This window comes from Nematolebias whitei, chromosome 22, assembly GCF_014905685.2.
Source record: "Nematolebias whitei isolate Nwh7 chromosome 22, NemWhi1, whole genome shotgun sequence".
NCBI lineage: Eukaryota > Metazoa > Chordata > Actinopteri > Cyprinodontiformes > Rivulidae > Nematolebias > Nematolebias whitei.
In genome coordinates this window covers 23397378-23411771 of record NC_056519.1, presented here as the reverse complement: position 1 = coordinate 23411771, position 14394 = coordinate 23397378, and the positions used below count along the sequence as shown (strand labels likewise).

The window sequence follows — 14394 nt, the reverse complement described above, 5'->3', positions numbered from 1 at the left end:
TTGTTGATATTCAGATGCAGGCCAGCTTTCTCGCTTTCGTCCTTTACGTTCATGAACTTATTGACAGTGTAGGCTTATTGAAAGAAAACTACAGAATGGTGGCACCTGTACAAAAATTATTTTTCATTAACTTTTTATCCCGTACGGTCTCAATCACGAGTAATATTAAAGTTGACAATCATGTGTCGTGTACAATTTTACGTTGAAAAACTGTGAAAGAGTGAGTCTGCGAAGGCCAAAACCACAAAGTAGAGAGGGACTACTGTATATACACAGAAATATATATACATATTTACTTTTAATTAAATAGGTACTGGTAACATACATAAAAATGTACAGTAAATGTTTGTTTTTTTGTTAATTAATAAATAAATTAGCTGCAGCATTGTATAAGCCGCGGGGTTCAAAGCTGTGAAAAAAGTAGCGGCTTATAGACCAAAAATTACGGTATATTTCAATGCAGACGTCAATGTATAGTTTACAAACTACCATGATCAGTCCAGGAACAAGCTCAGCATCCTCCTCTCTTGCCCACAGCCAAACAGACACACCCTCCTTTGACCCAAGGCTGTCCTGTCACACCTCAAATATTGTATCTACCACCTCGGTCATGGACCCTTCTTCTTCTACATGTTGGTCTTCAACCAAATCAGAAGATGCTGATACCTCCTTTGCCTCCCGCGTCTCCAGAAGTCAGGTGAGGAAGCAGCTGGAGAGACTGAACCGGAATAAGGCTGCAGGTCCAGATGGTGTCAGTCCCAGAGTCCTGAAGGTCTGTGCAGAGCAGCTCTGTGGGGTTCTGCAGCACCTCTTCAACCTTAGCCTGACCCAGGAGAAGGTCCCAGTGTTGTGGAAAACCTCCTGCCTTGTTCCAGAACCAAATAAACCTCATTCATCAGTCCCCAGTGACTATAGACCTGTTGCCCTGACATCCCACATCATGAAGGTCCTAGAGAGACTTCTGCTGACCCACCTGACTAAACAAACAAGCACATATCAGGACCCACTGCAGTTTGCTTATCAGCGTGGACTTGGAGTTGAAGATGCCATCATACACCTGCTTCAGCAAACTCACTGTCATCTAGAAAAAGCAGACAGCACTGTGAGAGTCATGTTCTTTGATTTCTCCAGTGCATTTAACTCAATCCAGCCTGATTTGCTTTGTCAGAAACTCAGAAGACTCAGGTGGAGGCCTCAACAATCACCTGGATCAAAGACTACCTGACAGACCACAGTTTGTGAGACTGAAGGGTTGTGTGTCTGACCAGGTGGTCAGTAGCTCAGGAGCACCACAGGGGACTGTACTCTCACCGTTCCTTTTCACTCTGTACACCTCAGATTTCCAGTACAAAACAGACTCCTGTCATCTGCAGAAATATTCAGATGACTCTGCAGTGGTCGGGTGTATCAGAGATGGACAAGAAGCTGAGTACAGGAACTGGTGAACCGCTTTGTGGCATGGTGTGGAAACAATCATCTCATCTTGAATGTGAACAAAACAAAGGAGGTGATTGTAGATTTCAGGAGGATCAGGAACAGGTCCAGCACCATTTCCATCATGGGAAAAGAAGTGGAGGTGGAGAAGTATAAATACCTTGGGGTTCACCAGGACAACAGACTGGACTGGAAATGCAACAGTGAAGCGTCTACAAGAAGGGACTGAGCAGACTGTACTTCTTGAGGAAGATGAAGTCCTTCAATGTTTGCAGCAAGATGCTGCATATCTTCTATAAGTCTGTTGTAGAGAGCACCATCTCTTCTGCCATCATCTGCTGGGGGAGCAGCACCAGAGCAAGTGACTTAAAAAAGATCAACAAGCTCATTAAGAAGGCTGGTTCAGTTCTGGGGACTCCTCTAGAACCTTTTGAGATGATTGTACAAAGAAGGATTCTTCATAAAATGAAGAACATTATAGACAACCCTCAGCATCCTCTTCATCAGACTCATACAACAACAAAGTGTCTTCAGGCAGAGGCTTCTTCAGATCCGCTACAAGAGATCCTTCCTGCCCAAAGACATCAGCATCTCTTTAATGAAACCAGGATGATGAGTTACAACAACAATTAATTCCCCTCTGGGATTAATAAAGTTTTTGAATTGAATTATATTATTAAGATAATATGGCCGCAATCCATTAGTGGCTCAAAGTAGCCATTAGCTCATAATTAAACTACAAACTGAGGTAATTCAATCTGCAACAGGTAAGATAATAATTGTTCATAGGTGATCTTTCTATTAAAGCCCCCCTGTCTTAAGGTGTTTTACAGAATGGAAACAATGAGAGGGAGTGAGGAGAATTATTTCAATCTTCAGGACTCGGACACAAAGAATCATCTCCCACTCTTTACTGCAGTACAAGTATGAAACTCTGGTCTGGTCGACAAATTCATTTAAAACGTAAACACAAATTACATCACATTGAACTGTGTGAACAAGATAGCTGTCACATAAGCATGGTGTTTTCTTGATAACACTATTTATTTAGTTTTGTAAAAACAAATAGGGTTTACCAAGTTCTTTCTTTCCTTTGAGTACTTGTGTTGTTTACTTTTACATCAAATTTGGAGCCTGTTAGCTTCTGCAGCTTGGAGGACCCAAACACCGAGAGATGTAAAAAATTGCCTTTCAATAAAGTTTAGACCAAGCAAAGCAAAGCTCTTACTCAAAGACAGACAAAATACGTCTATATAGGTTAGAGCATATATTTTTATGTATTCAGTTTTCTCTCTTACACATAAGGACATTTTCGTTAGTTTTAGTTCATTTTTATTTTTAGGCATATCTACAGACAGCTATTCAGTCCAACAAGCGCGTGGTCGGTGTCTTGTGTTCGGTGGGAGTGACTGGGGAAACGAAGCTTGTCGGGGGCTTTGCATTCTGTTGTGAAAGTGCAAGTAAGATTATTTGCATCTTCTTTTCCTGAAAGGGTCTTAAATGAGACGTTATTTACGCACATTTGCATCTGTTGACGAATCTAACAAGTTAACGATTAGCTTAGGATTAGCTTGTTTTGCTAACTGACCGTCCTTCATTCATTCCGAGCAGGCCGCCCGCCTCTTTGTTAAAGAGCCAAAGCTAGCTTTAGCCTTTAGCACGGCGTGTTATTATTATTATTATTATTATTAGCTAATCTAACGGAACACATTTCTAATGGATGACGCATCAGTAGTGTGTTTTCTGCAGCCACACTCTCATTTGTAGCACCGTATTTCAAAACAATGCATTTTAATAGTGTCTAAGCTTTTACAGGATTATATGTTTTAAACTTCAAAAGTCAGTTATCTATGTCGGGCTGAAGTGCACGATTTTTCAACCCTGAACTCTGAAATGCAGGTCTGCATTCAATGTAAACAACACACAGTAATATAGCATTTTTGTACTTGCCCTTGTCCTATTTTCAGTCACTTTGGCTGTTTCCATAGATTAAAAGCACACGTGGTTCTTGGCAGCAGTTCACAATTGTTGCTAATAAATTTTAAATTTAACAACTCGTTAACCATTTGGGAGGAAAATAATTTTGGACTGAGCAGAATAATATTTAGTACATTTCAGCAATCATGTTGAACGTTGATTTTTGTTTCCCCAACAGACACAAACTTGGCAAGTTCACTTTTTCTTGTGTTGCGTTATAGACATTTTGAAATCGGAATAAAAAAAATAAAATGAACTGGTCCAGATAACACACGATTTGAACACACGATCAAAAATGTAATTGTAATAATTTTTTCATCCCTAAATTTTTAAACATCTGCAATACTGGTTTGCTTTATTCCCTTTATTTTGTGTCCTAGTGAAAGGTATTCACTTAAAACTCACTGATGTCCAGTTACTAAAATTTGCTCCTAGTGAAAAGTCCGAATGAAAGTCCAACTTTTGTTTTATGGTCTTGCCTACCAGTATTCACATTTTCACAGTTAACAAACTGCACTTTATAGTAAACAACTAGCTCCATAATTCAAAGTAGTCCCAGACAAATAAAATTAGGGCCTTTATTTCAGATTAAAACCGAAAGCTCAGAATAAAATACATCTTCAATGTGCAAACAGCCTAATAAGCCTTTTTCTCTCTTGCATTGAAAAGGTCCAAGGCTTACACTTAAAGTAAACAAAGTTAACATATTTAGAAAATATAAAACAATAAAAAGTGTCACTTTTTTTCTTTTTTTTTTTTGCTTAAAGAGGCGCCAACCTATAAAAAAAATTAAGTTTTCAAGTAAAACATGTCAGCATCTTCAGAAAACAATCAATAAAAAACGTCTCTTTAGGAACAAAACTGAAATCAGAGCTTTAAACAACACCTTTTCTTTTTTTGATAATTTATTTGACTTTTCTTAATGAGAGACATGTTCATGGGATTATCCTGCCAGTAAATTAAGTCTTGGTTGGAATAGAGCCATTCTCATGTAGGAAGCTGAGCATCATCAGTAACATCTTTAGACCCATCGATGGCCAAAGAGATGCATGGTGCACTCTGAACAGCTGCATCCAGCTGTGCCAGCACATCATCTTCTAATATTTCACATTTTCTGCTTGCTGTTGAAGCAGACGTCGGGATTTGTTTGATATTTTCACACACTTTGTCGTTTTGTTTTCCATCAAATGTCTCAGCAACAGCATTTAAGCACTCCTTCAGGACTGTCCCGTCACTACACGTTTTTTTTTTTTTATGTTGCTCCAAAATCCACAATACCTCGAGTGAGCATTCAGTACTCTGCTAGGCCGTAGAAGTATTTGTTGTGTAGGTTGGATCTGTCACACTGGGCGTGTAGTTTAGTTAATTTACTGCTCTTTGTTCGGACTTGAGGGCAGCACGGTGGCGCAACTGGTAGAGCTGCTGCCTCTCAGTGAGCAGGTCCTTGGTTCAAACCCCGGTCCAGGGGCCTTTCTGGGTGGAGTTTGCATGTTCTCTCCGTGCATGCGTGGGTTTTCTCCGGGTGCTCCGGTTTCCTCCCACAGACCAAAAACATGCATGTTAGGCTGATTGGTAACTCTAAATTGTCCCTAGGTGTGAGTGAGAGAGTAAATGTTTGTCTCGTTTGTCTCTATGTGTCCCTGTGATGGACTTGCGACCCGTCCAGGGTGTACCCCGCCCCTCGCACAGTGATTGCTGGACATGGGCACCAGCGACCCCCGTGACCCAAAATGGAATAAGCGGGTAAAGATAATGGATGGATGGATGGATGTTCGGACTTGAGCAGATAATGTTGCTCAGAAGAGAGGAAGAGCGCTTCACAATGCCACTTTTAATTAATGCAACCGTTTCAAAGCATACAATGGGTACGGAAAGTATTCGGACCCCTTTAAATTTTTCACTCTTTGTTTCATTGCAGCCTTTCGCTAAAATCAAAAAAGTTCATTTTATTTCCCATTAACATACACGCAGCACCCCATCTTGACATAAAAAAACAGAAATGTAGAAATTTTTGCAAATTTATTAAAAAAGAAAAACTGAAATATCGCATGGTCATAAGTATTCAGACCCGTTACTCAGTATTGAGTAGAAGTACCCTTTTGAGCTAGTACAGCCACGAGTCTTCTTGGGAATGATGCAACAAGTTTTTCACACCTGGATTTGGGGATCCTCTCCAGTTCCGTCAGGTTGGATGGTGAACGTTGGTGGACAGCCATTTTCAGGTCTCTCCAGAGATGCTTGATTGGGTTTAGGTCAGGTCTCTGGCTGGGCCAGTCAAGAATGGTCACAGAGTGGTTCCAAAGCCACTCCTTTGTCATTTTAGCTGTGTGCTTAGGGTCATTGTCTTGTTGGAAGGTGAACCTTCAGCCCAGTCTGAGGTCCAGAGCACTTTTCTTCCAGGATACCTCTGTACTTGGCCGCATTCATCTTTCCTTCAATTGCAACCAGTCCCTGCAGCTGAAAAACACCCCCATAGCATGATGCTGCCACCACCATGTGGCGGCTGTGGCTGAGTGGTTAGAGCAGTCGTCCTCTAATGCAAGAGTTGGGGGTTCGAACCCCACAGCAGTCATATGCCGAAGTGTCCCTGGGCAAGACACTGAACCCCTCATTGCCTCTGATATGTGTCCCCTCAGTGTATGAATGTGATAAAAAGCTCTGATTAGTCTCATTAGAATGATTTGTTCAATTATCTTTGTAGAGATCTAGTAGAGTGCTGTATGAATGGGTAAATGAGGCACAGATTGTGGTGTAAAGCACTTTGAGTATCTTGATAAGATAGAAACGCGCTGTGTAAGTACAGTCCATTACCTTGTTTCACTGCTGGGATTGTATTGGTCAGGGGATGAGCAGTGCCTGGTTTTCTCCACACACCACTTAGAATTAACGCCAAAAAGTTCAGTCTTCATCTCATCAGACCAGAGAATTTTATTGCTCATAGTCTGGGAGTCCTTCATGTGTTTTTTGGCCAACTATGCGGGCTTTCGTAAGTCTTGCACTGAGGAGAAGCTTCCGTCAGGCCACTCTGCCGTAAAGCCCCGACTGGTGGAAGGCTGCAGTGATAGTTGACTTTGTGGAACTTTCTCCCGTCTCCCACTGCATCTCTGGAGCTCAGCCACAGTGATCTTTGGGTTCTTTACCTCCCTCACCAAGGCTCTTCACTCACGATTGCTCAGTTTGGCTGGACGGCCAGGTCCAGGAAGAGTTCTGGTCGTTCCAAACTTCTTCCATTTAAGGATTATGGAGGCCACTATGCTCTTAGGAACCTTGAGTGCTGCAGAAACTCTTTTGCAACCGTGGTCAGATCTGTGCCTTGCCACAGTTCAGTCTCTGAGCTCCTTGGGCAGTTCCTCATGATTCTCATTTGCTCTGACATGCACTGTGAGGTCTTATCTAGACAGGTGTGTGCCTTTCCTAATCAAGTCCAATCAGTTTAATTAAACACAGCTGGACTCGGATGAAGGAGTAGAAACATCTCAAGGAGGATCAGAAGGAAATGGACAGCATGTGAGTTAAATATGAGTCACCGCAAAGGCTCTGAATACTTACGACCATGTGATATTTCAGTTTTTCTTTTTTAATAAATTGGCAAAAAATTCTACATTTCCTGTTTTTTTATGTCAGGATGGGGTGCTGAGTGCACATTAATGAGAAATAAAATGAACTTTTTTGATTTTAGCAAAAGGCTGCAATGAATCAAAGAGTGTAAAATTTACAGGGGTCTGGATACTGAACGGCCTGATGGAAGAATGCACATTAATTTCTCTGTCCATTCATCTTTAAAACAGTTTCCAGCATCAACTTTTCTTATTTTGGAGCACGACCTGCTGTCGCTTCCTCTCTGGTCCTTCTCGGCTCTTCTCTGGCGACGCGAGAGCTCGCTGCACCGTGCAGGGAAACAAAAGATTTGATCGTCTCATTAACTGAGTGACGCTGTTACTGTAACACCTGAAGTAGAGTGAAGCTCCAAAACACCTCCTCCTCCTCCTCTGCTTGGCTCTGCACCTAAGCTGTCTATGGCTGGAAAAATGCTCCATGAAAATGATCTATTTTCGTGGATTTATCAGATTGGGCACGGGTCCGGATCCAGACCCGGGTCCGTCTTTAGGCACTAAACGGTAAAAACAGTTTGACTCAAGATGGAAACAACACAGACAGTATAAGGAACTTTGTTTGGTCAGTTGTAACAATAACTTTTGGAAATAAACTTTATACTGTTGGAAAGTCAATTTCTTTATCTTTAAATGTTGCCACAGTTGTTAGAAAAATACATCTGTGGGTTGAGTGTATTTGTTGCACCCATGAGAAATTTGCCGACTCTTCTCCGCCAATTCCAAACAACCTATTCTGATACGGACTCTTGTTTTGGGGTTCTGGCACTCCAGGTTCTGACCATCAGGTTCTTGATTTGGTCATGTTGTCAGCTACTGAGGCAACCTCACAGCACTGCCCAAGCTGGTGAGCAGCATAAGCAGAAGGCACTTGTGGTTGCGTATGGTTCTTCCGCATGCTGCTGAGGCCTCTGTTAAAACTAAATACGTCTTGTTTCTTCAGACTTCACTCATCCAGATGAGTGAACAACAAACAGTTAACAGCAGAAAAAGCTGTTTGCACTTGCAGGGATGATGCAACTAATTTTTCATGCTGCTCAACCCACAAGTACATTTTCCAAACAAACGTGGAAATAAACAGAAAGACTTTGTTACACCAAAGAAATGCCCAAACACAGATTTCCTTACTAAGTTTATTTCCATTAAGATGAAAATTAAAGTTTAGATGACTATGGAAGCTTCTTTTAAGATCAATAATTATCTCAATTACACGTATTTGTTGCAACTTTGAAATGTTAGTGTAGCTAAAATTATTCCGAGCGCAGGACTGAGCTTTCATAATCAGATCTCGTGACTCAACATCCAAACTAGTCTTTCTTACACGTCGTTTCATTTTACATTTGACGACTGCGTTTTGTTTTTCCAGCGGCGTGTGTCCTGCTAGGTGTGCGTGTTGTGTGTCTGCGACGTCTGTTTGTCGTCAGAGCTGGTTCCAGTATGAAGAGGGGCAAGAAGACCGAGGCAGAGTCCACAGAGGGAGACACTGATACTGGACCTGGTACTGGAACCGCAGCTCACACCAGAAAATCTATTGTTCCTGTTTGAAGTTTATGTTTCTCCTAAAAATGATTTTTTTTTTCCCCAACTTGTGTCAGCTTCTACAAAGAAAGCAAAAAAGGCTAAAGAACCAGAGGCCCCAGTATTATACGATGACCCTCCAGACAAACTGACCAGTAAAGATGGACGCGACGCAAACCTGAAGATCACCTCGTGGAACGTGGACGGGCTCAGAGCGTGGGTGAAGAAGAAGGGCCTGGATGTGAGTTTGCTGTAAGAAATAAAACAGTTTGCCACTCGAGGCTTCTTGCTGACAGAAGGCTAACTGTTCCTTCCCCAGTGGGTGCGTGAGGAGGATCCAGATGTTTTGTGCCTCCAGGAAACGAAGTGCTCAGAAAAAGCTCTTCCTGCTGAGATCACCTCAATGCCCGAGTACCCCCATAAGTACTGGGCTGTATCAGACGACAAGGAAGGATACAGCGGTGTAGCCATGTTGTGCAAAACTGAACCCCTCAAAGTGACGTATGGAATCGGTGAGTGCTGTCCGTGTAATACTGGTGAAGCTAGCTTCCAGTTTCTGGTGTGCAAGTACTAAAAACTGACACTTTTCTTTTAAAAAGTTGAAAGAATATTGTAAATTAGATTCACTTTATGGCATTTAAACTTTGAACACATAACAAATAAGATGACAGATACAGTATACAGTAGTCCTTCGTTTATTGCGGGAGATCCGTATCCTGAAGCCCCGCGACAAATGAAAAACCACAAAGCAGGAATAGCAGTAGTAGTAAGTAGTAGTTTATTGTAGTATATATATATATATATATATATATACACAGTGTGTATATATATATATATATATATTATATACTGTATATAGATATATACACTATATATATATGTATATATAAAGTGTATATATGTATATACAGTGTTTTAAAACCTTTCCACAGTTTTGCAATATTCTAATGTTTCTAAACTCTAAATGCTCTAAAAGATCACAGAATGTCATGAGTTCAGCTCTCTGCCTAGGCTGCTCTCTCAGCCACGCCCACTTCTCCACTCTGCATGGAGATCAGCTGCAGTATGGGCTGCACAAAGGTGCAGCAGGTGCTAAATAATTTAAAATAATTTATTTTAAATAAAAATTTCATGTCGATCGTGCGGCTCATCCATCAATCAGCCACTTGTGTGTCATGTCCAGTCTTATTTTGAAAAACCGCGATAAACGAACCGCGAAGTAGCGAGGGACTACTGCAGTGGGTATGAAAAGTACACACACCCGTTAGTGTCCCAAGAAGAGAGACAATAATGTATAGTGTTGAAACTTTTCCCAACTTTATTGTTGCAAAAATCCTCTACAATTAAACACATTTTGGAGTATTAATATTAGTATTAATAGTATATAACATTACGTCTTCATGGGAACACTTGTCTTTCTTTAAAGAGACTTCTTAAAAGAAGGATTTTCCTGGCATTTACGAAGTTGCACCCTACAGCAAAACCCACGGTTTGCAGAGAGGTCACAAAGCAGCCAAAGAATTTTATAGTTAAAATGTTTAATTAAGAATACAAAAACTCTGAAACACGGGGGTGGCAGCATCATTATGTGGGGTTGATAATCTTTGGCCCAGTTTACACGAAGCGTTTTTGAGTGAAACCAAGGTTCATTTACAAACAACAGCCTCATTCTCTTAAACTGAAGGTTTCTGAATCCAGGTCTCAGAGTGGTGATTTTCAGGGGAACCCCCCACAGAGGTGTGAAATGCTTCATGTGTGAAGTGACACATGCATCCAGGTGGCTGCAGTCCAAAGGTTTTCTGTTCTAACAACAGTTATAATAAATAACAATTATAATAAATATAAACAACGGTTATAATAAATGTCAGAGAGCAGAGTGTTTTTGTGCAGCTCAGCCTTTTTCAGCTTGTAGGAGAAAAACTAATAAACTCCAGGCTCCGCAGAGACGTTGATGGATTCACCAGATGGGACGTAACTGCATGCACAATGAATGCAACTGAGCCTTGGATCAGGGTTGCCAGATAAATTTAAAATGTCTTATTTACCCCCTCTTTTTCTGTTTACATGTGCAACAAACGACACTCATCTCCTCTTAGAAGATCTTTACTCAGCACATATGACAGTTTAGCTCAAAATACTATAATTTTAAAGCCACAGTACTGTAGTTCATAATTACTTATCTGGCAACTCGACTCACATGCAAACTACAGCGTTTTCCTGTAAACCTGTGTTTCCAGAGGTTGTTCTCGTGTAAACCAGGTTTTAAATTCCAGGGATCCCAGGAACTCTGAAAAATGACTTTCACATTTTCCAGACGGGGCGAACTCATGAAGTTTCAACTCTGATCTGCTGATTAGAAGATGGTCTCGCTGAGATTTTAACGTGTTCCATGTATTATGTCTTTTGGGCAGTTTATGGTGAAAATAGACAAAAAAATAACAGAAAATACTAAAGTTGACACCTTTTTAAACTTTTACTCTAAAATAACATTTTTTAAACATTCCAACTCTTGCAGGGAAAGAGGAGCACGACAAGGAGGGGCGCGTCATAACTGCTGAGTTTCCAAACTTCTTCCTTGTGACCGCCTACGTTCCGAACGCCAGCAGAGGTCTCGTGCGCTTAGATTACCGCAAAACCTGGGACGTAGACTTCCGGGCTTACCTGAGCGAGCTCGACATACAGAAGCCTCTGGTGCTGTGCGGCGACCTGAACGTAGCCCACCAGGAGATCGACCTAAAGAACCCCAAGGGCAACAAGAAGAGCGCAGGCTTCACCCCAGAGGAGCGCGAGGGCTTCAGCCAGCTGCTGGAGGCCGGCTTCGTGGACAGCTTCCGCGAGCTCTACCCCGAGCAGGCCAACGCCTACACCTTCTGGACCTACATGATGAATTCCCGCTCCAAGAACGTGGGCTGGAGGCTCGATTATTTTCTGCTGTCGTCCTCCCTCCTGCCAGGCCTGTGTGACAGCAAGATCCGTAACACGGCCATGGGGAGTGACCACTGCCCCATTACTCTGCACATGGTTGTGTAGGTCCCTCTGTCCTCTACGCCCCTCTTTAGCGGTTTGGTCAACCAGCGAGGACGTCTCTGCCACTCAGTAATAGTTAAGGTGCTTTTAGTCGTCCTCGTTTCAACTAGTTCCAGTCATTTTTGTGACGCGACACTAAAAATACACAATTCCTAAGCTGATTTTCTAAAAGGATGCTGTTACTGTAAACCAAACTACTGCTGTTAAACTGTAACTTTTTCCATTCTGGTTGAATTTGTTGTAGAATTTGCTGACTCGTAAATAAAACTGGATTTGTATTAAACTTTTTTCATTATTTCACGAACAACTCATGAACCATTGGATGGATTTTAATGAAAGTATTTACGGAGTGTAGATCACCTGATTCACTTCAGGAGTCAACTCGGATCAAGATGGCCACCATGGTCAAATGGACCTTGGAAAAATACGAGCATGGCTCTAGCTATTTTACATCTACCCCGCTGTTAGCCTAACATTTTGTGGAGTGGCTGAGATGGGATTAACCTGTATAAGTAAAGGTTGAATGAAAGGTATGAGTAAACATCAAGACGTGACTAAAATGGCCACAACAGATGATCTTGGTCTAAACATGGAGCAATACGCGTTCCTTCAAGGAAGTTTGGGTCTATTGTTTGTAGGGGTGCACCGATAAATCGGCCCTGATGTTCTTAATTTTGGGAAATCAGCCGATACTTGCATGAAAAACCAATTTTACCGATTTCTTTAGTTTTAACAACAATTGTCTGAACTTCATTTATATTTCAGAGCACTACCTCATGGCCAGTTAAAACAAATTGTATTGTTTCTAAGATATTGTTCAAGGGTGTGTTTTACAATAAAATATTCACGGAAAATTGAAGGTGCATTGTGAACTTATAACACCTGACAGTGTCGCTTATAAAACAAAGTCGGTATTGGCCAAAATCGGAATCAGCAGGTCAGACTTTTTAGAAATCTGTGCAACCCTAACCGTCTGCCATCGTAAGGCGATGAAGGGAAATTAAAAATATGCAGTGCCTGTATGCACATTGCGAGCATAACTTGGAAATAATAAGTAGGCTGGGTACGGTTCCTCCAGGTTCCCCGGGGGTCCCGGAGGCATCTGTACCCAGGGCAGGAGCTCCCAGGCTGGGTACGGCGCCCCCTGGTTGTGGAGGGGTGCCGGGGTGAAGGGTACTGACTTCCATTTTGGTGTGTGGCTACATCTAGACACAGGTTCCTTTCGATAATTGCGTTGCCACATCAAAATCCAAGACGGCCACCTTTTAATATATATATATATATATATATATATATACAGTGAGGAAAATAAGTATTTGAACACCCTGCAACTTTGCAAGCTCTCTTACTTAGAAATCATGGAGGAGTCTGAAATTTTCATCTTAGGTGCATGTCCACTGTGAGAGACATGATCTATATATAAAAACAAAAATCAGAAATCATAATATATGATTTTAAAATAATTTATCTGTGTGTTACTGCTGCAAATAAGTATTTGAACACCTGTGAACATCAATGTTAATATTTGTTACAGTAGTCTTTGTTTGCAGTTACAGAGGTCAAATGTTTCCTGTAGTTTTTCACCAGGTTTACTGCAGCAGATTTTGGCCCATTCCTCCACAGATCTTCTCTAGATCAGCCAGGTTTCTGGGCTGTCGCTGAGAAACATGGAGTTTGAGCTCCCTCTAAAGATTTTCTAAAGGGTTTAGGTCTGGAGACTGGCTAGGCCACTCCAGAACCTTGATATTCTTCTTACGGAGCCACTCCTTGGTTCTCCTGGCTGTGTGCTTCAGGTCATCGTCATGTTGGAAGACCCAGCCCCGACCCATCTTCAATGCTCTAAGGCGAGTGGAATTAAGACCAAAAAGTTCTATTTTGGTCTCATCTGACCACAAAACTTTCTTCCATGACTTCTCTGGTTCATCCAAATGGTCATGGGCAAACTTAAGATGAGCCTGGACGTGTTCTGATTTAAGCAGGGGAACCTTCCGTGCCATGCATGATTTTAAACTATGACGTCTTATACCACAGTAACCATGGAAACAGTGGTGCCAGCTCTCTTCAAGTCATTGAGCAGCTCCACCCGTGTAGTTCTGGGCTGATTCCTCACCTTTCTTAGGGTCATTGATACGCCACGAGGTGAGATCTTGCATGGAGCCCCAGTCCAAGGGAGATTGACAGTCATGTTTAGCTTCTTCCATTTTCAAATAATTGCTCCAACATATCCTGATGCATGCTCAATAATCCAGGTAGAAAAATCCAAAATAGTTCATTCTGGTCCTTTGGACGTTCAAAAAAACAAAACAAAACAAAAAAATGTAGATAAGTTTTGACTCTCATCCGAGAGACTTCCTCAGTCTGAGGTGCTGTATTCAGCTCAGTCTCTTAAATAGCACCTTCTCAGAGTGGATCAACCAGTTTGCTGCTGACAACCAAAACCAGCTGCTCACATGGTCAAGAAGGACCATCAGTCAAACAATGGATCATGAACAGAACACCATGGACTTTGTGGATAAGGTGAGGGATGTCATCATGGAGACTGATGAAACAATGGTCTCTTTTGATGTCACATCACTCTTTACGTGCATTCCTGTTGATGATGCAGTAGAGGTGGTCAGTTTAAAATTAAAATCAGACACCACTCTGAGCAGCAGGACCACACTTTCCACAGAACAACTGTGTCAACTCTTGAAACTGTGCCTGCAGTCAACCTACTTCACATATGGGGAGCAATATTATAGGCAGAAACATGGGTGTGCTATGGGGTCTCCAGTTTCTCCTATTGTTGCCAACCTGTACATGGAGGAGGTAGAAAAGAGAGCCTTGA

At 41.8% G+C, this 14394-nt stretch overlaps 1 protein-coding gene and 1 long non-coding RNA gene across 2 annotated transcripts in view; one reads left to right on the top strand and one right to left on the bottom strand.

Annotated features, from left to right (window-relative positions):
* Positions 1 to 2582, bottom strand: part of LOC119428177 — a 10726-nt gene extending 8144 nt beyond the window's left edge. Inside the window, exon 1 of the long non-coding RNA XR_005187698.1 lies at positions 2511 to 2582. This is a non-coding gene — a long non-coding RNA (uncharacterized LOC119428177). The remainder of the gene's footprint in view (positions 1 to 2510) is intronic.
* Positions 2583 to 2824: 242 nt separating this feature from the next.
* Positions 2825 to 11833, top strand: apex1 (APEX nuclease (multifunctional DNA repair enzyme) 1). Its single transcript, XM_037696071.1, has 5 exons — positions 2825 to 2894; positions 8389 to 8520; positions 8618 to 8781; positions 8860 to 9052; positions 11056 to 11833. The coding sequence occupies exons 2-5, from the start codon at positions 8460 to 8462 to the stop codon at positions 11568 to 11570; spliced, it is 933 nt and encodes a 310-aa protein (XP_037551999.1). The 5' UTR covers positions 2825 to 2894; positions 8389 to 8459; the 3' UTR covers positions 11571 to 11833.
* Positions 11834 to 14394: the final 2561 nt, after the last annotated feature.